Source organism: Vigna unguiculata, chromosome 7, assembly GCF_004118075.2.
Source record: "Vigna unguiculata cultivar IT97K-499-35 chromosome 7, ASM411807v1, whole genome shotgun sequence".
NCBI classification, from domain to species: domain Eukaryota; kingdom Viridiplantae; phylum Streptophyta; class Magnoliopsida; order Fabales; family Fabaceae; genus Vigna; species Vigna unguiculata.
Genome location: NC_040285.1, coordinates 12,948,324 through 12,974,407, shown reverse-complemented (window position 1 = coordinate 12,974,407; position 26,084 = coordinate 12,948,324). Strand labels below are relative to the sequence as shown.

At 34.0% G+C, this 26,084-nt stretch overlaps 1 protein-coding gene across 2 annotated transcripts; it reads right to left on the bottom strand.

The window, feature by feature from the left end:
- Positions 1-13,118: 13,118 nt before the first annotated feature.
- LOC114191496 (ADP-ribosylation factor GTPase-activating protein AGD7) lies at positions 13,119-17,023 on the bottom strand. 2 transcript variants are annotated; one of them, XM_028080682.1, is made up of 4 exons: positions 16,100-17,022; positions 15,923-16,012; positions 13,934-14,543; positions 13,119-13,482 (listed from the first exon to the last, which is right to left on the bottom strand). In XM_028080682.1, exons 1-3 carry the CDS (start codon positions 16,859-16,861, stop codon positions 13,935-13,937), a joined length of 1,461 nt encoding a protein of 486 aa, XP_027936483.1. In that variant the 5' UTR covers positions 16,862-17,022; the 3' UTR covers positions 13,119-13,482; position 13,934. The 2 variants fall into 2 exon arrangements, with proteins under 2 accessions (XP_027936483.1, XP_027936484.1); XM_028080683.1 differs by lacking the exon at positions 13,119-13,482 and having other exon boundaries at positions 13,579-14,543; positions 16,100-17,023.
- Between the last annotated feature and the right edge of the window lie 9,061 nt (positions 17,024-26,084).

Here is a 26,084-nt window from a genome sequence, read left to right as displayed (position 1 = left end):
ATATTGTGAGTCGAACTCTCCAGGACCTTGAAACTCATTGTCAGATGGTGGAAAAAAATAACTTTATCTCTCATAATTGTCGCAAGAAGACATATATCTTATTTTCATAACCATCAAGTCATCGTCAAAACTGATTACCCCATTCAGAACATATTACAGAAACCCGACTTGGCAGGAAGGATGTCGTCCAAGGCAATAAAATTATTTGAGTTTAACTTTCGCTACAAACCTTGAGGACCGATAAAAGCCCAATGTTTGGCGGATTCATAAATGACTTACAGGGGCCACACACACAAGACAATGAGTGTTGGACGTTATACATAGACGAATCCTCGAATCCAAAAGGTGTTGTGATTGTAATGGTATTGGAAGGACCTAACCAGGTACTGATGAAAAGTCACTGCATTTAGCCTTCAAAACGTCAAACAATTAGGTAGAGTATGAAGCCATCTTAGCCGGATTGTTACTAGCCAAGGAAGTAGGAGTGCGCATATTGCTATGTAGAACAAACTCCAAACTTACCATAGGCCACCTCAACAATGAATATGAAGTTGAAGAAGTCCTACTACTTCAGTATTATCACTTGGTCCGAGAAGTGATAGATAACACTTTTGATGAAATTTAAATACAACACGTAAGCGACAACGCTAGAGCCGATGTGTTCAAAACTAGTGAGAATAAAGAAAAAGGGGAAGTATAACTCCCTACTTCAACAGACCTTAACAATACCCTCAACTGATAGGGTTGGCACCTATATGAGTGTTGAAAGTGGTGAAGAGACATGGATGAACCTATACATTCAATACCTTAAAACCAAGAATATAATTGGCCCTAGGGAAAATGGATGGGTAAGAAAGACGACACGTTACACACTAATTGGAGGGGAGTTATACAAGAGATGTATTAACCAACTATTGTTAAGGTGCATTACGAAGGAGCGGGCATAGTACATAATAAATGAGATATATGAAAGAATTTGTGGCTATCACTTTGGATCTTGATGCATGACCACCTGAATCCTACAAATTGGATACTTTTGGCTGAATATGGAGGCGGATTGCCATAAATATGGAGGCGCATTGCCCATATAAAACAAGAAGAATTGTACCATGTCTACTCCCCTTGGACATTTGCTAAATGAGGCATGGACGTATTAGGACTGTTCAACCCGAGAAAAGGACAGGTCAAATTCCTCATAATTGGTGTAGATTATTTCATGGAATGGATCGAGGTTCAACCGTTAGCAACAATCACGACCAAAAAAGTACAACAATTTGTTTGGAAGAACATCATATGAAGGTATAGGGTACCACACACGACTGTCAAGGATAATGAGCGACAATTCATACACAAAGAGTTAGCCAACTTTGTAGAACATTTGCAATGTAATGGCCAAGCTGAAGTATCTAACAAAGTTATTCTGGTAGAACTCAAAAAGCGATTAGATTCCTCAAAAGGAAGGTGGCCAGAAGAACTGTTAGAGATCCTTTGGGCATACAGATGTAGCCCCCAATCCTCAGCCCATGAATCTCCTTTTGTAGCCCCCAATCCTCAACCCATGAATCTCCTTTTAGTCTGGTATTCGCCACAAAAGCCATGATACCTATAGAGATAGGAGAACCTTTGCTACGAAGACATGACTTTGACGAAGACCGAAATGAGGAAAGCCTTAGTACAAGCTTGGACCTCTTGACTAAATTACGAGAAAAGGTGTAGATCCAGACTATGACAACTAAGCAGAGGGTGACAAGAAAGTATAACTCCAAGCTCTAACCACGCACCTTTGTGAAGGGAGACCTAGTATGGTGTATGGCTAGCAGTGCAAGGAAGAAAGAAGGCAAATTTTCTGTCAATTGGGAAGGACCATTTAGAGTGAGAAAAGGTGTTGACAACGGAGCATATAAGCTAGAATAGTTGTCTAGAGAGCCCATACCAAATAAATAAAGCGTGACACATTTGAAATTCTATTTTAGTTAATGTACCCAACAGAATAGTCGATCCACTTGTACTATTGAACTACTTGTAACCTAAGGTGTATTCTTTTTTCTCACCTAGTCTTTTTTTTCTAAGAAGAGTTTTGGCTAGGGAGGTTTTAATGAATAAGCATCATGAACTAAGTTTTGACAGAAAACTAATAATGGGTTTTGACAACAATTTTTAATCTTTAAATTGCAAAAAATCATATAGGAAAGCTGTAAAATGGCAAGAAACATAAATGACAATGTAAAGAAAACTCAAAAAAATAACAGTTCAATCAATGAAAGAAAAAGGACCAAAAATGTAAAAATTTATATTGAATCAAAAATCAGTAAAAATGGATTTTGAAAGCTTCATATGAAAATGTAAATGCAAAACTGAAAAAAAAAGAAATAATAAACTACATAATATGTAAATGGAATCTGTAAATGAAATTCAACAAATGAACTGAAGAAAACTAGAAATTGAATTGCATTAAAGATTGAAAACCGAACACAAAAAAAGGGTTCAAGAATGCATTCACTATGGGATGGGGTAGTTGGACAACTTTGCTTACGTTGTAGTTTGATTCTCCAACCAAAAGCTTTCCAAAACTTCAAAGAATGATGTAAAACTAAAATTTCTGGAATTAAAACTAAAACTAAAATTTCTACGATGAATCAATGACTAAAGGCTCTATTTTTGACCAAAATTCTTGACTTCTGACTTTTTGATGCACTTCCGATGAATCTGTCCAGCTAGCTCAATTACTTCTCCAAGTTGGCTGCCACCTACGATGGGTGATGTTGACTCTTCACAAATGATTTTTTTTTTTTTTACAGCTTTTATGCGAATGACTTGCTCATTAGACTTCATCAACTCTTCCAATCTCTTCTCAACCTTCCTGGAAACACAATTAAAACTCAAATTAGTCAATTTAAGAAGATTTAATCAAAGATAGTGTCAAGGTAACATTATGCTAAACTAATTTTAAGAACTCAAAACATACTAAACCAAAATTTATTCTAAAAATACCTTTTTTTTAACTCATTCTCACAAAAAAACTGGAATAGAAGAACTAATGAAAATGATCTAAAAACAAAGAAACTCTAAAAAAAGTGCTCTAAACTACTAAAATGTCTAATTTGGAACTTAACACCCACCAACCCTTACCGAAAAATATATGAGGATATCAAATTTTGAAGCTATATAGACAAATATTATAATCTATTTGTTTAATTTAGTTTTTTTTTTTAGTGAAGTCAATTAGGTCTATTTGATTTCCAACCATTATTATCAATTTACATTTTATTGTTAAATATATTCTCAATTAGTCTAACAATATTTTATTTCTTCAAATTCTAAATATTCTTCCTTTATGTACCGATATTTTACTTCTTTAGAATATGGTTTACATTCTATTACCAATATATACATACCTACAAACACTAAATATTTAAAGAATTATATCTTTACATTTAAATAATTAAATAAACTTTACAATAAATAAATATAATATCTTTTTCTTCAAAAATTATTACAAAATAGAAATAATTTTCTATTCATTATTACTTCACTTATTTTTAAATTATTTTGTCCACTAAAAATCATTCTTTAACCATATAAATATACATTTGTCAAATTTAATTAAAATCACTCCCTTAAATCATCACATTATTTATTCTTATTTTACTAACATCCATTAATAATATTTTTATTAAACAACAATGTTTTGACTCGTTAATTTTTCCATTTAATTTTTAAATTCATTTTTAATAAACTATAAATTCAATTTACTTTATCCAATTATCAAATGCTACTTTACAAACTTTCAAGAACAAAATAATAATTAACTTAAATTCTTTAAAAATATTCTTATGCATTTTCCAAAAGAAAAAATCTCAAAAAATTACAAAATTTACAAATTATCACTACATTAATAAATTTTACCTTTTTTTACGTTTTCTTAATTTAATTTATTTTTTCATCTACAAATTTTAAATTATTCAAAAATTTAAAAAATTAATATATATATATATATATATATATATATATATATATATATATATATATATATATATATATATATATATATATATATATATATATATATATATATATATATATATATATATATATATATATATATATATATATATATATATATAAATCCAGCTCGAAATTCGATTTTCGGGAAATTGAATTCCAACTGGAATTCCAGTGAAAGTATGCCATTTTCAAGTTCAAAATTTGGCTTCGGAGACCGAATTCTATCCTCATTGTAAAATCGTGCTAGCAAGGTAAATATCATGCACACTATCCTATCTGTGTAATTTTATTTTGGGAAGTGTGCATTCAGAATAAAGTTCTATCATGCATTTGCTTTCCAAACCAGATACCACAATCAAATTGTTTCGCTTTACTTGAAATTCACGTGGCAATCTAATTATGATAGAGTGTAGTTGTTTTATACAATTTTGGTGCATGTAAGTTTGCAAACTGACATAAAACCTAGTACATACAGGATGACATAATTCCTAAGTATTTGTAGGTCAATATAATTCTCATGAAGGTACATAATCCTTCTGTCTCAAGCCTAAAAGGCAAAAATATTGGTGCAAAAAACCTAATATTTTGTATGATTCCTGTTTGAAATACTAATATAACATTGTGGTCGTAAGAGCAAGATAGGTGGTGTGGGGGTTGCGGAAGATGAACTCCAAAGAAGCTCCAATCTCCTAAATTGTGGTTTGATGAATGTTCCATTAAAGTACCTAGGTATATGTGTGGGAAAAAATCCTAAAAGGAAGTCATTTCGGGAGCTTGTAGCGAATAAAATAAAGGACAAATTAACTAGATCAAAAGGAAGGTTTTTATCTTTTGCGAGGAGAATATGTTTACTTAAGTCAGTTTTGACATTGATACCATTGTATTATATGTCTCTATTTAAAATGCTAATCTTAGTTAGTGAAGACATTATGAAGATACCAAGAAAGTTCCTATGGGGTTTGGGTGTAGAAGGGAGGAAAATAACATGCGAAAGTGGACAACTCTATGTAAATCGAAGGAGGTGGGAGGTCTTGGAATTAAAAATATAAAGGTGTTCAACGAAGCATTGTTTTCCAAGTGGAAATGGAGATTATGTATAAAAGAAAAAAGGTTGTGGAAAGATATATTGGAGTCTAGATATGGATCTTGGAGAAGCATGGATTGTAGAAAGATTACTCAGAAAGAGTCTAGATGGTGGAAAGATATAAGAAAGACTTGTGGTTCTGGTAAGGATAAAATATGGTTTGAAGAGAATGTCAACTGGAAAGTGGGATCAAGAAATAAGATTTTGTTTTGGGAGGACATATGGATAGGGGATAAATAATCTAAGGAGTTGTACTCTAGGTTATATGCGAACACAAACAAAAAAGATCGAACAATAATTGAATGTGGGAAATTGGAAAATGATAGATGGGAATGGAATATGTCTTGGAGAAGAGATTGGTTCGAATGAGAGAAGCCTCAATTTGAACGTTCTTGGAAGATATTCATAGGATAACACTTGTTAAAGGAAGAAATGATTTATGGATGTGGAATGATGGGGAAGATAGGATTTTTACAATTAAATCGACATATAAAAAGTTGCAAGGTGCATATATTGTAGACAAAAGACAATTTCTTGATTGCCTCTGGAAAGTAAAGGCCATACCATATGCAAAGTTCTTTGTTTTGAGGGTTAGTTAAAATGAAGCAGATACAAAGAATAATTTAAGACTTAGAGGGGTCATCCTCAATAATGTAAGTTGTGTTATGTGTGGTGAGCAAGATGAAAGCATAAGTCACCTATGTTTTAATTGCAAAGTAGCTACCAAAATATGGAATATGTGCAATAAATGGATAGGGATTTTAGGGGCCAATCATTATCATATTCAAGCATATTTTGAACAATTTCATCTTTTGGAGCTAACCATAAAGAAAATATGCTATGGAAGGGGATGTGGGTTGCTATAGTGTGGACTCTATGGAACCAAAGGAACAATCTTGTTTTAGGAATGTTGTATCAGACCAGAAGAAATTTTCACTTAAGCCCAAGTGAGAGTATGGGCATGGCCAAAACATAAAAATAAAAACGTCAACTTTTCTTTTTCTGATTGGTGCCTTTACCCCATACTTTGTTTAAGATCCATAGGTTACCAATGTGACACTTGTTGAGTGGCGGTGACCTTGGAAGGTTTGATCTAGACTTTATGGTCTAGAGTGGCTCATCTTTTGGTTGTAGGTTTGATCTACGTCTTACTGCCCACAACTGTACATGCCAAACTCAAACTACATTACACTTTCGACGAGTTCTGATGTACATTGATGTGTTCGATTGTTATTCAATATGCACAGTTGATTTATATACTAGTTGTTAGGGCTCTCAAATGCAAAACTTAGTTCTATAATTAAAGGAGGAAGGAAATTGTATCCCAACAACGTGGAAGGAAAGAAAAGAAAATTGTGTTCAAATCTGTCTACATGTACTAGCTTTTGAGGCAATCATTTTGTTCTTATTCTGGTCATAAACTAATGAGCTTTGGGGTTGACTGGCCAAGACAACATGGAGTAGCTTGAGCAAGGTACGTAGAATGTGAAAGGGTCGTCCAATGTGCTAGTTAGCTTAATAAAATACTCAAGAAAGAAGCAATACCCAAATTTATGGAGCATTCATTTTAGCTACAATCACAAAGCACATTATATACTCTTTAGGGAATTTGATAGGGAGAGCACTAAGATTCTGCTATGTAATGCTAGATTTTTGTTAAAGAAATTTGTATATATTCTTTTTAAAAGGATTAAAGCACCTCAAGTGATTTATTGTTATTATATTTTTTTTGTCGATAAAAATAAATGCAAGTGGACCATGGCTCCTAGGAAAGCACATAACTCCATAGTCTTTAGTTTATGAGGTAACAAGTCTTTGATTTTTGAAATGACAAATGAAGGAAAACATATTTAGCAAATGAAGTTATATTATATCAAGTGAAGTGATTTTAGAAGCTTACATATAACTCTTCATGAAGGAGAAATGAATGTCAACCATTGGAACGTTTATCAAAACATCATGTGAAGGTGCACAAAAGGTTTTTTTGCTCAATAACCACTGTCATTCTTTTTATTCATGAGATTTTAGGGGCATCAATAGTTACAAATCCTTAATGACTATGATATATGGATAAGATATGTGTATTAGATACGCTGATACAATTATTATGAAAATAATATAATATAGTACGCAATATATTCATATTGAAAAAAGTACAAAAATACTTAAAATTATTGTTGTCATTAAAGTATTACTGCTTTATAGATGTTTTTTTCTACAAGTCTTCAACACTTCAACACAATTATTCCTAACACTTCAACACAATTTTCTACAAGTCTTCAAGTTGCTTTTTTTCATTTCATGTATTCTTCAAGACATAACCTCTTTCTTCATAATTCATCATCAAAAACTTTATTTTCTTTAAGAATTAATGCTTGATATCAATTTTTTATGATAATAAAATATTTTTTGAAGTCTTTTTGTGATTACTTGCACTTAAGAGTTCTTTGACATTAAAAAAATGTTAAGCATATAACATGTTTAAATCACATATAAAATAGAATAGGTTAAGAAATAAACTCTATAAAATGTAAAGGTAAAGGTAAAGGAATCTTCAGGTGACACGAAGTTGAGGAACACTTCATTGTAGGAAGGAAGTATGATAGAGGACTACCTCCAACATTAAAAGGACATGAAGACATGAAGATCATACAATCAAAGAATAATTTATATAATTAAATTTAATTATGTAAATGGTCTAACTTATCTTCTTTTTTCATCTTTTATCATTTGATATCTTTGTTATCTTTTGATATTTTATATATCTTTTGATATCTTTTGATATTTTTGGATATCTTTTGATATTTTGCGTATCTTTTTATATATTTTGATATTTTTGGATATCTTTTAATATTTTGGATATCATTTTGTATCTTATAATATTTTTGCATATCTTTTGATATATTTTGATATTTTGGATATCTTTTGATATTGTTTCTCTTTTTCTCTTTTATCTTTTAAGGCCTATAAATACCAAGATATTTATAACAATTGTAATCATTTTTCAGTCATTGATAAAGTTATTTCATTAAAGAGATGATTCTCTTGGTTATTGACTTAGACCTTAAGGTTCTTATAAAAAACATGAATCTTTGTGGTGAATATTCTTTGACGAATCAAAGATTGGGATCTTTGTGGCATTAATATTCTTAATTTTTATAAAAGACAAGGATTTTTGTGGCGAACATTCTTCAGACTTATCAATCTCGATCGTGATGTCTTGACTTATCAATCTTGGATAGGATTGTGTCGTCTAGACTTATCTATCTTTGATTGTGGTGTCTACCCTTTTGATTGGGTTCACCACAAAGAAGGGCCTCTTTATGGTGAATATTCCTTTGCTTATCAATCTGCTAGATTGTGGCACATTCCATCTCTGTCTTATTTCCCATTTTTTACTCTTATTTTAATTGTTCTTTATAGAAGATAGTCAAATTAAAAAAAGATCGTCATATTTCTGGTAAGGATCATATCATTTTGGTATCAGAGCAAGGTTCTGGTTTGAATTTCTTCTTCTATATCTTTTATGTTTTTCTAAAACAAAAAAATAATAGTTGTGTCGTGTGTTCTTCATCTTCAAATGGAGTATTTCTGCATTTGATTCGTAAAAATTATTTGTTTTTGTGTTTTTGTGTTTCGACTAATTATTTTGGGTTTTGAAGGGCATTGTTTCAACGATGGTTTTTTATTTTAATTCTTGTGTTTTGAAGATAAGTTGGACCATTTACATAATTAAATTTAATTATATAAATTATTCTTTAATTGTATGATCTTCATGTCTTCATGTCCTTTTAATGTCGGAGATAGTCCTCTATCATACCCTCCTTCCTAAAGCGAAGTTGTCCTCAAGGTTCCTATCAAAGACATAGATCTTTGTGGCGAATTTTCTTTGACTTATCAAAGACTGGGATCTTTGTGACATCAATATTATTTGGTTGTTATCAAAGACAAAGATCTTTGTGGTGAACCTTCTGTAGACTTATCAATCTGATTGATTGTGGCGTCTTTATTATCGATTCTCATCAAAGAGGAACCTCTTTATGGTGGATCTTCCTTGGACTTATCAATTTGCTAGATTGTGACATCTTACATTGTTTGTTTACAGAAGAAATCCAAAGTAAAAAAAGATCGTCATCATTTTGGTAACGATCGTATCATTTTGGTATTAGAGCAAGGTTCTCGTTTGGATTTCTTCTTTTATCTTATATTTTAATTTTTATGTTGTGACTGCAAAACTAAGAGCAAATATATATATATATATATATATATATATATATATATATATATATATATATATATATATATATATATATATATATATATATATATATAACGAAAAGAAAAGTTCAAAGAGTCCAACAACTTTATATGCTACAATATTTGTTTATGTGCTAAAATTGTTTTTCTAATCAATATCTAAATGTCTCTGCGTTTTTTAAATAAAATTCTTTTGGTAGTCCTTTTTATTGTGTCTAGCTTTTATTGTTTTGGTGTCTTTAAAATTCGTAAAATTTTTTGTTTAGAAGTTTGTGTTTTCTTGGACCTCTTAAATCAAGCTTGGATTTCGTAACAATTTTCACACTAATTGTTTACTCTTTTTTTAAGCTAAGAGAGTCTTGGCCAAACACTAAAGAGAATTTGAGTGGTAAAAGACAAGAGAGTACATTCAAGAAAAAGCGAGTGGTGAGATTTTAATAATTTCTATTATTTTACTAACTATTTTGCAAGATATGACTTCTACACAAAATGAAGCTCCTCATTCACCGAAAACTGCAACAGTCATGGCAACACTTAAAAGAATCAATACCCAAATCATGCAAAACCAATTAAACATGGATAGGCTTCAGAAAGCTAATGAAGATATCAGTACATGATTGGAAGAAGTATGCAGATGAAGAGCAAGATGAGAGGAATAAATGCATTATTTCCATCGTGACGAGGATGAGTATGATGTAACAACCAGGAGAGGTAAGATAATTCAGGAGAAATGGATAATTACAACTCTAGGAGGGAATAGGAATTTAATTTCAGATCAACAAGAAGTAGACTAATTCATGATGGAAAGGAAAATCAACTACCTAAAAGAGATCAGATGAAAAAGAAGAGCATAATTCCCAAGTTCAATGGAGTAAGTGTTTCAGAAGCCTACCTTGTATGGGAGATGAAGGTTGATCATATTTTTAACTCACACAATTATAAGAATGAAGATAAAGTCCTGATGGCTACATTGGAGTTTGAAGGCCTTGCAATGAATTAGTGGAATCAAGTCAACATGGATATAATTAGAAGAAGAAGATTACCAATTCTTTCATGGGAGCTATTGAAGGTAGCTATTTGTATGGGAGATGAAGGTTGATCATATTTTTAACTCACACAATTATAAGAATGAAGATAAAGTCCTGATGGCTACATTGGAGTTTGAAGGCCTTGCAATGAATTAGTGGAATCAAGTCAACATGGATATAATTAGAAGAAGAAGATTACCAATTCTTTCATGGGAGCTATTGAAGGTAGCTATGAGGGATAGTTTTGTACTGCCTTATTAGAAAAAAAAGGTTCTTCCCAAATTGCAACAACTTACACAAGAGAAATATGCACTTATAGAGAGAGAAGTAAAAGAAATAAGAGAAAAAGAAAAGAGAAACAAAGAAGATATAGAAAAGAGAGAAAGAGAAGAGAAAAGAGAAAGAAAAGAGAGAGAGAGAAAGAGAGAGAGAGAAAAGAAAGAAAGAAAAGAGAGAAAGAGAAAAGAGGGAAATTTTGTGTGTAGGATATTTTGGAATTTGTATCGAATTCTCTCCAAATGGGAGAGAATGATGAATGATTGATCAAGTCGAAAACAAGATAAGGAGAACTTTTAAGAAGGAATGAGCTAGTTTTAACACTACCAAACCTAAGGAAAAAAGTATTTTTCAAGTCGCACAAATTTGAGGATAAATTTTCTACAGGAAAGAAGGTATGACAACAAATTATTTCTTGATCCAATACAAAGGTGAATGAATCTTCAGGTATCACAAAGTTGTGGACAACTTCACTTTAGGAAGGAGGGTATGGTAGAGGACTATTTTGAGCACTAAAAGGACATGAAGATCATATAATTAAAGAATAATTTATATAATTAAATTTATTAATTATGGAAATGATTTAGCTTATCTTTTTTTTTCATCTTTTATTATCTTTTATTATCTTTTGATATCTTTATTATCTTTTTGATATTTTTGATATCTTTTGTTATCTTTGATAACTTTTGATATTTTTGGATATCTTTCTATATATTTTGATATTTTTGAATATCTTTTTGATATTTTGGATATCTTTTTATATCTTTTGATATTTTTGAATATCTTTTAATATTTTAGATATCTTTTGATATTTGGAATAGCTTTTGATATTTTTTTCGTTTTTATCTTTTATTTTTATCTCCATTTGATATAAGTATGAAGTTAAGAACAACTTCACTTTAAGAAGGAAAGTATGATAGAAAACATGAAAATTATCTCAAAATTTGGAGATACTTTGATGAAATTTCATAATGTAATATATAATATATTTTTCTCAACGGACCTCACAATGAAATGTGATTCATTAGAATAAATATTTGAATCTTTAGTTACAACAAATTCTAAAATAGATAATGCATGGAAAAGATATCTTAAAGAAAAAGGAAAAATAATTTTAGAGGAAGACAACAAAGAAAACAAAAGTAAAGTGATGGATGAGAAAAAAAGTGCTCTTGAAACCTACTTTCCGTTCTTACTTTTTATTTTTCAAATCTTACATTTACAAAGTAAATTATTATAAAATCGTAGTGTTTATATAGTGTTCTTTCGTATTATTGAAAGGATGAAGGGTAAAAATGAATGAAGCTATTTTATGAATGATTAGTTTTAAATTTGTTGATTACTCATTTAAATTCCTTTAAGTTAAATAAATAAATTTTAATTTTTATTATTTGATTATTTAAATGAGTTAAATATTGAGTTGTATTAATAAGAAAGATTAACGAAAAAATTTCTGATAAAAAGTTGTAAATATTTTTTATAAATATATTAATTTAAAATATTTTGAACGTTATATCATTAAATTTGTAAAATAATTTGAGAAGATTTTCAAAAAATTAAGAATTAAATTAAACGAGTCAACTTCAAACTCAATATTTTTTTTAATTGTAAAGTTCATACATCTAATTGATGTAGAGACCGTTTTTCTTTTTTTAGTTTAGCAAGTGTTCTTTTGTTGTGGTGCAAAACCAGTGTATTCACATTTTTATTATATTAAAATAATATTATTTTAAAGATATATACACTTTTAAAATTGTATATAATTTTGAAAAATAATATTAAATAATACAATATAAAAATATATATAATTTTGTAAAAATTATGTAGCTTATTTTTAAAAAGTATTATTTTACAATCAAAAGTTTTTTTAAAATTAATTATTTAGTTAAATAAAAAATAGTTTTTATCTAACAAAGTATAGAATAGTCTAAACGACATCGAAGAAAGTTCCTCAATAAAGTTCCTCGATATTTTAATAAAGTAATAAATAAAGACGTCGACCTTTGTTTCTATTTATAAAAGAAAATTAGTTCCTTTTATCCGCAACTATTTTTAATTTAAACAATATTCAAACAATATAGGAGATAATGATTGAAATAATAAATTAAAAATAAATAAAAAATAGTCAAAATATCATTATTTAAATATATATAACTTAAATCAACTTGTATTTTATATATTCTTCGTTCCATTTTTTTATCCTTTAATTTTCTTTGAAAAGCAAATTAAATAAACTGCTTTCTCATCTTACGAGAAAGATAAGAAAAAAATGCTTTAATATAAGTTATTTTTATCATTGACAATTTCTTTTACTTTGCATAAATAATGATGAATCCCTTCGACCAAATACTGTTCCGATAAAAAAAACGAGGTTAAAGAGAAAAAACAGAAAACAAAAGAATACCTTAATTTAGCATTGGAATTATAAAACAGGCGAGGGATGGGCACTCAATATGGAGGAAATAAAATTATTAGTGAAATTAATAAATCAAAAACATTTCTGAAATTTCCTTGTCACAAATTCACAATCATGTTTTAATCACACTTGGCAAGTAATAGTTCTCTAAGAATTGACACTTAGGCGATTAGCCGTTTCTTTTGAATTCTAAATCTCCAACTTAGTCTCCCAAAAAATTATACATGAAAAAAATTACAAAGGGGAAAAGGGTATATGAAAGAAAGGGGAAAAGAGAGTTGCTAAAAATATAATAACCTTCACAGTTGATTATCATGTGCGGCACCCCTCTTTGGCCTGTGCCTGCGTTCAATACGAAACTACAATCTTTTGTCAAGGAAGAAACAATCGTGAAACTGGTACAAGTCCAATTAACCCTGGTCAAGAAGGATAACAAATTATAATCTGTTTCAAATTATATACTTCAAATCTGTGATAAAACAAAATATACGTAAAAGAAAAACAATACTAAAAACACGATAAAACTGCCAATTATAATTTCAATGTAAGCATGCTCAACGTGTCCCCTCCTTTCCACAAATCACATAAACAAGCATACGTTAGAAGCTTACGAAGTTCAGTACAAATCTGGGTTAAGAGGGACGATTGTTCAACAACCAAGTGAGCGAGATTGTAATCTGAGCAATTCAGAAAAATCTCAAGTACTCAAGAAGGGTTCAAAGACGATTGTAAGGGGTATTAAGAATCAGTTTGAGAAAAAGGTTAGGATTTAGTCAATACATTTCTAGGTATAAGCCATGAAAATATAAGAGAGTGAAAATTTCGCGTGTCTACAGAGAGAGATATAATGAAGCCTAATGTACGGACCTTAGAGAAAGCCTCCCTCTGTCCAAGTGCCATCCGATTTTCCATTATGACCAACACCAACACCTTTCTTATTAGACGCACCTTGGTAAAAATGATCAAATCCATCATCTTTGGCAATATCCCAGCCAGCCCAATCATCATTATTATGAGGAGCTGATCCTTTAGCTGGTTCTTGCTTCCTAGAATCTGTTTGTTCCCAATCGTCCCAAGAGCTAGAGTTGTAGGTACTAGACTGCCCACCTGATGAATAGGGAGTTGATCCTTTAGCTGGTTCTTCCTTCCTGCTACCTCGGTGATCCCAATCATCCAAAGAGCTTGAGCGATGAGTTTTATATTGCCCTGATGAAGATTGTTCTCTTCCAGGAGCAGAATTCGAGCCTTGGTTCTGTTGGTTAAAATCCTGATAATAACCATTTCTATCACTCTCATTTCGTTGCCAGTTATCAGTCTTCCAGTTTGTATCATCTTTAGTGTACTCCTCGATCTTCTGGGAGGCCATGGCCATAACTCCTTTCATTATGCCCCAAGTCCTCTGTCCAATCTCTGATGTCTTTTGAGTGACAACAGTGACAGTTTCATTAACCTTGTGATCATAACCACCTTCCTTGACCTGAAACAAATAGTATACAGACTTATTGGGGCTAACAAAAAATGGAAAATTTTTTGCATGGTTGTATAAAAAGCAAGAAACATTGACCTCTTATTTAATATTTTACACATTTTCATATAGGTAAAGTGACTATAAAATGAGCTGATAGGAATGTGCACATTTCCTTGGCCTAACAGAATCGATAGATAAATGATTTAATGTTTCTCGAACCAGCAATGCAATTCATTTGTCCGTCTACTATTTCCAACAACTTACACATCCACATATAATATAACAAATCTGATACTCAATAAAAAATCGACATACACTTCAAACAGTAAATGGACCACAATCAAGGTTCCTATGTGCCCATTTGGTTAAAAATTGAGTAGAATAGATACTAACGAAATTGATTATGAACTGAAAAAGAGAGACACATGCATAAATTAATTAACCTAAACCACAAATTCTTGTTGGAACACGTTTTTTGTCAGAAAGTAGGAAAATTGATGGCCCACATCCTCAAGACCGCAGTTGTGAACAAGTGACAGTCAGATATGCTCGCAGTCAACCGAAGCACAAAACTTGCCAAGAACGACATATGTAGCCTATTGCAAAATGCTGTTACATCCCAATAACTAATACAAATGTGTGCTGCCTTTTGATGGGTATGGGGATCATAGTTTAAGACACTTATGTGACTGGAGTACAAAATTTACTACCCATACTTGAATCATATTTATATGCCCCAAGGAAATAATAGCCTTTCGACTGGGGCGAGAGGATAGGACATCCTAATGCAATGATGATTTTGTTCCCTATAGACCTCATTTACCAGTTTTCATCCATCTCATATAACACTATCGACATCATTTGGCAATCTCAGCCGCCCAATTATTATTTGCAATCCTCAGAAACGACACCAAACTCAATGAAAGCACCAAAATTACATGAAAAATAGTTTGTTATTCATGCTGCTCATATACCAAGATGAACTTTTCAATTAATAAGAACAATACCAACTATATACACAAAGAAAAGAAAATCATCTATGCCTCATTTCTTTGTTTATTTATTCGTGCAGGTCAAGGGGATAAAGCGGGTGCCTTTTGTTCAAAATACACCACGTTTAACTTCGGAAGAAGTAACACATCGAATGCATGGTTGGATCATCTTCAACATACATTCCAAATAAACAAACATATTTGTTGGTAGGGTTTTAGAGTGTCTGAGGCCATAATTGTGGTAGCATTTGCCACAATTTCCGGCAATATCAAGGATTGCATGGTAACAGCGACCAAGCTGCAACCGCAATTTAGAACTTTCACTTCGTGAGAGAAAAACAAAATCTTCATTGGCAACAATCATACAATACAATGCAGAGAGACGAAGCAGAATACCTTTGAAGTGATCTCCTTCGTGCCAGCCTGAACAACATTAGCCGCAGACTGAGCAGCAGAGGCAGCAACCAAAGACAATTTCCCAATACCCTACAATCAAATACTTCCTCATCAAAATAACACGAACCAAGTTTTTAAAACAAACTAAAACCGGGGCGTTCAATCAATTCAATTCACCTGCGAAACGACAGATAAATAATCGTTTTGAGCATCGTTCCTCCGCTGAGGCGGCGGAGTGGACCCGAACCCTACGTACTTCCCTCCCTGCGACGGCGGAAGCCCCTCAGGCCGCGACTCGTTCTCCGCCATCTTCCTCGCGAAGAAGCTTTCCTTGTTTGCCGCCGACGCCTCCAGCTGGGACCGCGTGATGTCCTCCGTCGACCTCGACCTCGCAGGCGCACCCGCGCCGTTCAAGCTCCTGAAGTCCCCGGTTGACCTGCTCCGGATGTCCGCCGAACTCCCCTCATTGTCCCAATCGTCCCATCCTCCCCCGTTAGCTCTTCGCGTCTGTGTCTGCGTTAGCGGCGGCTTCCCCTTGCCTGCTGAGAGGTTTTCCTTCACTACCGGCGGATCGCGCCATGGACGGCCGTCGGCGATGGCCTGGATCCGGTCGCGGTAGACGGCGGCGGCGTTGGTGTTGTATTTAGTGACGATGTCTGTCTCCTTGGGGATGGAGTACTGAGCGAGGAAGGAGTTGAGCTTATCGTTGCCGCCAGCTTCCATTTTCTTGATCTGGACTTCGGACCAGGAGTCCATGGTGACAGATCGGACGAAGGAGATGTGAACGCCCAAGCCACGGTGCTTGCCGGAGCACTCCAGACACATGAAGACGCCGTACGAAACGGAGGCCCACTGCGGGTTCTTCTGGGAGCAGTCAACGCAGATCTTGTTCGCCGCCTGTGATTGGAGGTCCCGGAGCCGCCGCGACGCCGCCGCCATCGTAATTGGATCTGGAGAAGTGAAAACCTAATGCGGAGAGCGTTTAGGGTGAGAGAGAATGGATGAATAAAGTGAATCGCACCGGTAAACGTAGTGTTGGTGAATTGACTCGGTGACTGGTGCGGCACAAAGAGATGTTTATCCCACTAATCCTGGTTTACTTAACTACAATTTTACTTAATCTTAAATACCACTTTTTTATACAACTAAAGATTCTTTTTAGAATATAATTATTTTAATTTCCATATTCATCGTATAAGGATTAAGAATGCATTTGGCTATAAGACAAAAGAGATATTGTCTTATTTTACTTTAATTAATTAAAAAAATATAATATAGTATACTTGAGAAAATATCTTTTTTTGATTGATTTGAACGGAAGAAAAAATAAATTACAATATTTGGTTATGTAAATTAAATTATTTCGATATTTTTTTTTATGATTTGAGGATATAATTGTATTATTATATTTATTTGGATTAATTACGGATTTATTTTTTTAATTTATTGTTTTGGTTTATTTTAGTTTTTTATTTTATTTTTAATTTTTCTATTCAATTTAGTTTTTCAATTATTTTAGTTCTTTTATTATTTTAAATTTAATTTTTTTTTAAATTTAATTTAATTTTTTTAAATTTGAGATCAAATTAATAATTAATTTTATTTATAATTAATATATATATATATATATATATATATATATATATATATATATATATATATATATAAATTTAGAATTTATACGTCACGTTAGTTTATTTGAATGTAAAAAATTTAAATATTTAGGTGTATAGTATAAAGTTAAATAAATTGTCTATAGGTAGAACATATAAATTATAAAAAAATTATAATATATATATATATATATATAATTAAATTTAATTATTAATTTGATCTCAAAATAACACTAAATCATATAAAAGAATTAAAGAAAAAACAATGATCGTAGGTTCCATGTTACTTTTACAAAAATAATCAGCAATTTCTTAATTAGTGATATAAATATGCTAAATCACTAGCCTATTTTTTTCTTATAAAAATGGTGCCATTTATATATTTAGTTTAAACTAATTGGAGAATAATTCATGCAATTTTGTAGTTCATTTTTGATGTGACCCCAACAAGCCCAAGCTCAAGTGCATCAACAAGCCCAAGCCCACATCAAGGCCCAATCACTAGAAGCATGATGAGAAAGATTCACATGGGCCTCTCACAAGATGATTAAGTCAATCATGGGCTTTTTACATTATTCACATGGGCTAAAGAAATCTCTAAAATATGAGATTATGCATGAAGGAAGTAGTATAGATTTAAATTGGGCCATTGTTTAGGCCTTGTTTTTCTAGAATAATAAGGCAAACATTGTGTAGTTAAATTGATAAAATTGGGCTTGACTAAGCCCAATAGGAGATTTGGCCATGAGCTACCAAAGGTCAAAGGTAGACTAAGTGGAAGTCAACATTCCTTCCTACACCTCATGGATCATGCATCCCATGGAGCCAAGTCCACACTCCACCCATGTGCCTCCTTCATCCAAGGGCTAAGAGAGTGTCTTCTTTTCCAAGCCTTCATCCAAAGGCTAGGAAGATGCCTCCTTCTCCAAGCCACCATCCAAGGGTGATGATTAAAGCTTCTCCTCCAAGCTTAATCTAAGGGCCAAGAATTAGCCTAGGTTTTAGGCTCACATATAAAAGGCAAAAGTAGACCATTTGTACATTTTAACTCCTGAAATTTCTAATAGAATGTTTGTGTTGAGATCACTCCACTCTTCTATTATTTTGAGAGCACACATGGCTAACCTTCTCCTTCATCTCCTCTAGCCACCTTCCATACCATAACTTCACTTCTACTCTTCATCTTCACCAAAAACCTCCATTGCCTAGAGCTCTTCTTGCTCTTATCTTCATTTCCGCTGCATTTCATCTTCTTTTTGGTGTCTTCCATGGATCTCCTTCCTTTCCTACACCAAGGACGTCCATCAATTGGTATCTAGAGCCATCCAAGCCTTTGGTGCATCCATCCTCTTGGTTTGGGTAAGGTTCTTGGTCCATACTTGTCTCTTGTTTCAATTTCCGTTTTGTCTCTCTTCTCCACTGTTTTCTTCACTTTTGCTGCTGTTTTTTTCATGTTTTTTATGCTCTCCACCGTTTGACATTGAGGCTACATGAATCTCCATTGATTCATCTTGTAGTACTCCTTGCTTCATTGGTGCAAATCTGTTTTTAGGTTCCATTTTCGTTTTCCAGCACTTGTTCTTTTCTTCCTTGCTGTTTTTCTTCATTTTAATCGGTGCATCTTTCAATTTTCAGTTCCTTATATTGTGTTTTGTCTTAAGTCATGTTTTAGCACTTTAATTCATCTTAATTTTCGTTCATATGGCTGAATTCTGCACTTGCTTGATGAGAACCAAGTCCTACATCACACAAAATGAGCTATGAACTTCAAGTGATGCTTGTGGATGTGTAAGGCAATGGTCTCACTGTTTTTCGTCCATTTCACCGATTGGATTGTGCTTTTGAGTGTTTAAGATGTTCTTCTATGATTCATACTTGATTTTAGATCATAATCAAGTTCATTCATCTTGAATTTTCATAGAACATCTTACAATTTCCATGAGCAATTCTGCTCCAGTCTGTTTTTCCAGATTTCACTGCACGCACACCTACTGTTTGAGATTTGTCATGACTTACTGCCCGGTCCAAATTTTAATCTGATTTTTTCCTCATTTAGCTAACATCCAAACGAAACATACAAAAAAAGAATCATTCAAAAATGTTGAGTACAAAAAAAATGAAAAATCGGCGAAGTTGAGGAAAATTTTCACGTTTTCTGGCGCAGTGGTCTCGGGAATTTTATGTTTTTACTGCTGTTTTGTGTGATTTGTGGTGCTTTTAAGTGCTCTTTGTTATTCTAATTGATTCCTTGATTGTGTACTCTATATTAGTTTGAGTTTGCCTTCAATAGAAGTGGAATTTATTCCCTCAATTTGGCACAAAATTGCAATGAGTACAGTGGCTGTTTTTGAGCACTTTTTCTTCACTATTTTCAGTTTTTTTTCATCTATTCTAGTGCATTTCTAGGTTCCTTTTTGTGGTGCTTGCCTTTCTTTCTAGCCTTTAATTTCTTGCTTGTCACTTTTTGAATCTCCTTCTAGTCATGTTTCATTTCAATTCTCTTTTGGTTTAACATTTCTAATTAGCTTTTCTTGCTTTCTCCTTTGTTTGGGTTCATATACTTGACTCTTGGTTATTGGTTGTGATTGATGATGCTATGAAGTTTAGAATGGTTTCTATGATTTGGTAGCATCTTAGGTGGTGGATATTGAAGTAGAATTTTAGCTTGTGTGCTTATCCTTTTCCTCACCTATTGAGAGTTTTGGACCTATTCATTTGAGAGAGTGTGTGCTAACTCCATTGCTTGGTATAGTTTTCTTGCTGTTTTGTTTTTTGGTGCAGGTTTGGTGGCTGTTTTGGCCTTAAAACCAAGGCTATAGTTGTTGTTTTGCACTTCATTTTGGTGGCTTAAGGTGCTTACAAGTGCCTTACTTGGTGGTGGTCTTTGTTCAAATCAAAAGGAGGCTACAAGCCAAGCTCTTGGCTCTTGATTTTGTGCAAATTGGCAGCACTTTCTTTGGCAGCACATTTGGAGTTGCATTGTTTCTTATTTTTGGCTTTATTTCTTTGTACTTTATACTTCTTTTTGGAACATATATTTGGTACCATTTTGAAGCCTCCTTGATTGTGAAATTGCATCTTTTGAGCATCAAAATTTGAGATATTAAGTGGCTTGAGGTTGCTTCATTTTGAGTACCAAATTAGTGAACCAAATTTGCTTTCAAGTTCTCAATTGTATCCATGGCCTACTTAGGTGTCTTGGGGAACCAAAGGTGTTCAATCCCATCTCCTAAGTAGAATCTTTTTTTTCATATTATAGTGCAACGTTTTAGTAAGTGAGTGTGTTGAAAGTTCTAAGTGCTTTCTCACCTTACTTTTAGGCCGCATAGTTAGACGCTTAGTGGTTTAAATTTGTGAGACCAAAGTTTCTCAAATTTTTGCCATTTAGGGGTTCGTTTTTAGTGTTAGTCTTTTCTTTTCTTTGAGTCTTGTTTGTGTTTGTTTGTGCTTAGTGTCTCAAGTGATTCTATTTACTTAGCCTTAAACAATTGTGTGATCTTTGAAACCTTTTGCAAGTCCGTCTTGGCAAGGATTGGCCTTGGTACTTAAGAAGTCTTTTAGACTCACCTCGCCTAACCTGGAGGTCTACTTGTGCTTGGTTTCTCTTTCACCATTTTGTTAAAGTTCTAAGTTCTTTTAATCACCATGAGCACTAGAAGGGCTACTCGTGCTAGTACCCAACATCAACAACATGATGAAAACAACCTCCACACAAGTGGTGATGAGGAGGTTGAGGTTGATCCTAGAGTCCTAAATAATCTCTCTCAAGAGGTTAGGGACCTTAAAATTCAAATGGCTTCCATGCAAGCCAATCTTCAATTAATTGCCAATCAACTTACCCCTCCCAACCATAATACCCGTGCCTCTCCTAGGCCTTCTCGTGCCCCTTCAAGGCATGAGTATGATTTTGAAGAGGAGGAAGATGAGTGCATTAACCTTAGACAATCGCCTCGTGTACGAAGGCAAAGGCGCATACCTCCTCACCCAAAGGAAGTCAAAATTGATTTGCCTCATTTCTATGGAAAGGATAATGTTGAGGTTTTTCTTGATTGGGTTGCCAAAATAGAACAATTGTTTGAGAGTCATGTTGTGGAGGAAGAGAGGCGTGTGTCTCTAGCTACTCTTAGCTTTCAAGGGCATGCTCTTAATTGGTGGACTTCCTTAGTCCTCCAAAGAAGGAGAAAAGGGCTACATGATATTGAGTATTGGAATGATCTTAAGGAAGCCCTTCATGCCCGCCATGTTCCCTTCTACTACAAAAGGGAGCTCTTGGACAAGCTCCAAAGGCTCCAACAAAGATCTATGTCTATAGAAGAGTATAGACAAAAGATGGAGCTCTACATCATAAGAGCCGGAATTGAAGAAGAAGAGGAACTTACCATTGCTAGGTTCTTAGGTGGACTCAATTACAACATAAGAGATAAAGTTGAGTTGCTCCCCTACCGCAATTTTAATGATCTTGTTCAAATGAGCATCAAGGTGGAGCAACAACTTTTGAGACGTCCTTCTCGCAAGGATTCTCCCTCTTTTTCTAAAAGTTATTTTCAAAAGAAAGATTTTTCAAAAGAAAAAGAGTCCACTCATAAGAGCCTTACAAAGGTAAGTGACAAGGGTGAATCCTCCACCAACAAAAGAGGTAGTGACATTAAATGTTTCAAGTGTCTAGGTAGAGGTCATGTGGCCGCTCAATGCCCTACCAAACGCACCATTGTGCTTAAGGGCAAAGACCTCTACACTAGCCAAGAGGAGTCATCTTCAAGTGACTCCGACACTTCTCATTCTAGTGATTCTCAAGAACATTCATATCCAAATGAAGGGAAACTTTTGATGATTAGGAGGCTTCTCAATAACCAACCTAGCATTCTTCTCAATGATCAAAGAGAAAATATTTTCCACACAAGATGTGAGGTTTTGAAAAACACTTGTTCTTTGATCATTGATAGTGGGTCTTGTTGCAATTGTTGTAGCGCAAGATTGGTTGAGAAGTTGAATTTGACTTTGTTACCCCATCCCAAACCTTACAAACTTCATTGGCTTAATGAAGATGGGGATCTCAAAGTTGAACATCAAGTAAAAGTCAAGTTCTCCATTGGGAAATTTAAAGATAAAGTTTTATGTGATGTAATCCCAATGGAAGCTTGCCATATTCTCTTGGGGAGGCCTTGGCAATTTGATCATAAAACCTTACACAATGGTCACACCAATGAGATCACCCTCCAACATCATTCAAAAACTTTTGTGTTGCATCCCCTCACTCCTAGCCAAGTTGCTAGTGATCAAGTTCAAATGCGAGCTAGGAGAGAGGAAGAGAGTTCCAAGAACTCTAATGCTTCTAAAGATTCTAAGGTCAAGACAAAGGTAGAGGAAGTTTCTTCTTCTAAGGATGTTGCTCATGAAGTTCTTTTAACTCATAAAACTCTTTTGCACACTCTTCATAATGAGCAACCTCCCTTCCTCTTACTTTGTCAAGCAATCCTTACTTGTCTTGAACATCCTTCTCTTAAGGATCTACCTCCTTCCATTCGTGCTCTCCTTCATGAATTTAAAGATATTTTTCCAAAGGATGGCCCTCATGGTCTCCCACCTTTTAGAGGGATTGAGCACCAAATTGATTTTGTCCTAGGGGCAAGTCTTCCTAATAGACCTGCCTATAGGACAAATCCAATTGAGACCAAGGAGATAGAAACTCAAGTGAATGAGTTGCTAGACAAGGGATGGGTTCAAAAAAGTTTAAGTCCTTGTGCTGTGCCTGTGTTGTTGGTGCCCAAGAAAGATGGAAAGTGGCGTATGTGCTGTGATTGTAGGGCTATCAACAACATCACCATAAAATATAGGCACCCAATCCCAAGACTAGATGATATGTTGGATGAATTACCTGGAGCACAAATATTTTCAAAAATAAACCTCAAAAGTGGTTATCACCAAATTCGTATTCAAAAAGGTGATGAGTGGAAAACTGCTTTCAAAACAAAATTTGGTCTATATGAATGGTTAGTCATATCCTTTGGCCTAACCAATGCTCCTAGTACATTCATGCGCCTAATGAATCATGTCTTGCGAGATTGTATCGGCAAGTTTGTTGTTGTCTATTTTGATGACATATTGGTGTATAGTACAAACTCTAAGCTTCATGTGGGTCATCTCAGAGTTGTGTTATCTCTTCTCCGAGACCACCAACTCTATGCTAACATTGACAAGTGCACTTTCTGTGTAGAGAGTGTCATCTTTTTGGGATTTGTGGTCAATAAGAGTGGGGTGCATGTTGACCCTGCAAAAATCAAGGCCATCCAAGAATGGCCTGTGCCAAAGAATGTTGGGGACATTAGAAGTTTTCATGGATTAGCAAGTTTTTATAGAAGATTTGTCCCCAACTTCTCCACCATTGCTTCACCCCTCAATGAACTTATTAAGAAAGACATATCTTTTGAGTGGGGTGAAAGACAACAAAAGGCTTTTGATGATATCAAGACTAGGCTCACCCAAGCTCCCATTCTTGCTCTTCCAAACTTTGAGAAAACTTTTGAGCTAGAATGTGATGCTTCTAGGGTGGGAATAGGTGCGGTTTTGTTACAAGAAGGCCATCCAATTGCCTATTTTAGTGAAAAACTAAATGGTCCTTCTCGTAACTATCCCACCTATGAAAAAGAGCTATATGCTCTTGTACGAGCTCTTCATACTTGGGAACATTATCTTGTGACAAAAGAGTTTATTATCCATAGTGATCATGAAACTCTCAAGTATTTGAAGAGCCAACACAAATTGAATAAAAGGCATGCAAAGTGGGTTGAGTACTTGGAACAATTCCCTTATGTTATCAAGTACAAGAAAGGGAAAGCTAATGTGGTGGTTGATGCACTATCAAGGAGATATACTCTCTTAGCCAAGCTTGGGTCCCAAATTCTTGGATTTGACAACATATGTGAATTGTATATTCATAATCCCTTCTTTGCTACCATTTATCATGATTGTCTCACTAAGTCCCAAGGCGGCTTTTATCTCTCAAATGGATATCTTTTCAAAGAAGGCCGCCTATGTATTCCTCTAGGTTCTCATAGAAAACTTTTGATCAAAGAAATGCATGAGGGGAGACTTATGGGTCACTTTGGGGTCGCCAAAACTTTGGCCATGCTTAAAGAGAAATTCTTTTGGCCCCATATGAAAAGGGAAATACAAAACCATTGCGCTAGTTGTTTGAATTGTTTGCATGCTAAGTCTAGCGCAATGCCTGCAGGGATGTATACTCCTTTGCCTGTTGCTTCCACCCCTTGGGAGGATATAAGTATGGATTTTGTCCTAGGGCTTCCAAGGACTTCTAGGGGTGTTGACTCTATATTTGTGGTAGTGGACCGTTTTTCTAAAATGGCACATTTTATACCATGCCACAAAGTAGATGATGCTAGCAACATAGCAAGGTTGTTCTTTAGAGAAGTGGTTCGCCTCCATGGTTTACCCAAAACAATTGTGTCTGATAGGGATGCTAAATTCCTAAGCCATTTTTGGAGGACCTTGTGGTCTAGGCTAGGAACAAAACTTTCTTTCTCTACCTCTTGTCACCCACAAACTGATGGGCAAACCGAGGTAGTCAATAGATCCCTTTCCACATTGCTTAGGGTTTTGCTTAAGGGGAATCATAAATCTTGGGATGAGTATCTTCCCCACATTGAATTTGCTTACAATAGAGTGGTCCATAGCACCACCAAACTCTCACCCTTTGAGGTAGTTTATGGTTTTAACCCTCTCACACCATTGGACTTATTACCTCTTCCAACTTCTTTTGATTTTGTTCATAAAGAAGGGGTTTCTAAGTCCAAGTTCATAAAAGATTTTCATGAGAAGGTTAAACACCAAATTCAAGCCCAAGTTGAAAAGATTGCTCATTCTAAAAACAAGGGCAAGAGAGTTCGGTCTTTTAATGAAGGAGATTTAGTTTGGTTGCACTTAAGGAAGGAAAGATTTCCTAATATAAGAAAATCCAAACTTAGTCCCCGAGGTGATGGTCCATTCCAAATCATCAAGAAGATCAATAATAATGCTTATCAATTGGATCTTCCTTTGGAATATGGTGTGCATCCTACTTTCAACATTACTGATTTGGTTCCTTTTGTAGGTATTTTTGATGAAGAGGGTGACCAACAAGATTTGAGGGCAAATCCTCTTCAAGGGGAAGGGGATGATGTGACCCCAACAAGCCCAAGCCCACATCAAGGCCCAACACTAGAAGCATGATGAGAAAGATTCACATGGGCCTCTCACAAGATAATCAAGTCAATCATGGGCTTTTTACATTATTCACATGGGCTAAAGAAATCTCTAAAATATGAAATTATGCATGAAGGAAGTAGTATAGATTTAAATTGGGCCATTGTTTAGGCCTTGTTTTTCTAGAATAATAAGTCAAACATTGTGTAGTTAAATTGATAAAATTGGGCTTGACTAAGCCCAATAGGAGATTTGGCCATGAGCTACCAAAGGTCAAAGGTAGACTAAGTGGAAGTCAACATTCCTTCCTACACCTCATGGATCATGCATCCCATGGAGCCAAGTCCACA

Excerpts from the sequence above, each read along its gene's own strand:
- LOC114191496 (XM_028080683.1), bottom strand. The coding sequence starts at position 16,861 with ATGGCGGCGGCGTCGCGGCGGCTCCGGGACCTCCAATCACAGGCGGCG. Across the intron at positions 16,013-16,099 it reads ATTTATCTGTCGTTTCGCAG|GGTATTGGGAAATTGTCTTT; the intron begins GTGAATTGAATT and ends ATTTGATTGTAG. Across the intron at positions 14,544-15,922 it reads CGAAGGAGATCACTTCAAAG|GTCAAGGAAGGTGGTTATGA; the intron begins GTATTCTGCTTC and ends TATTTGTTTCAG.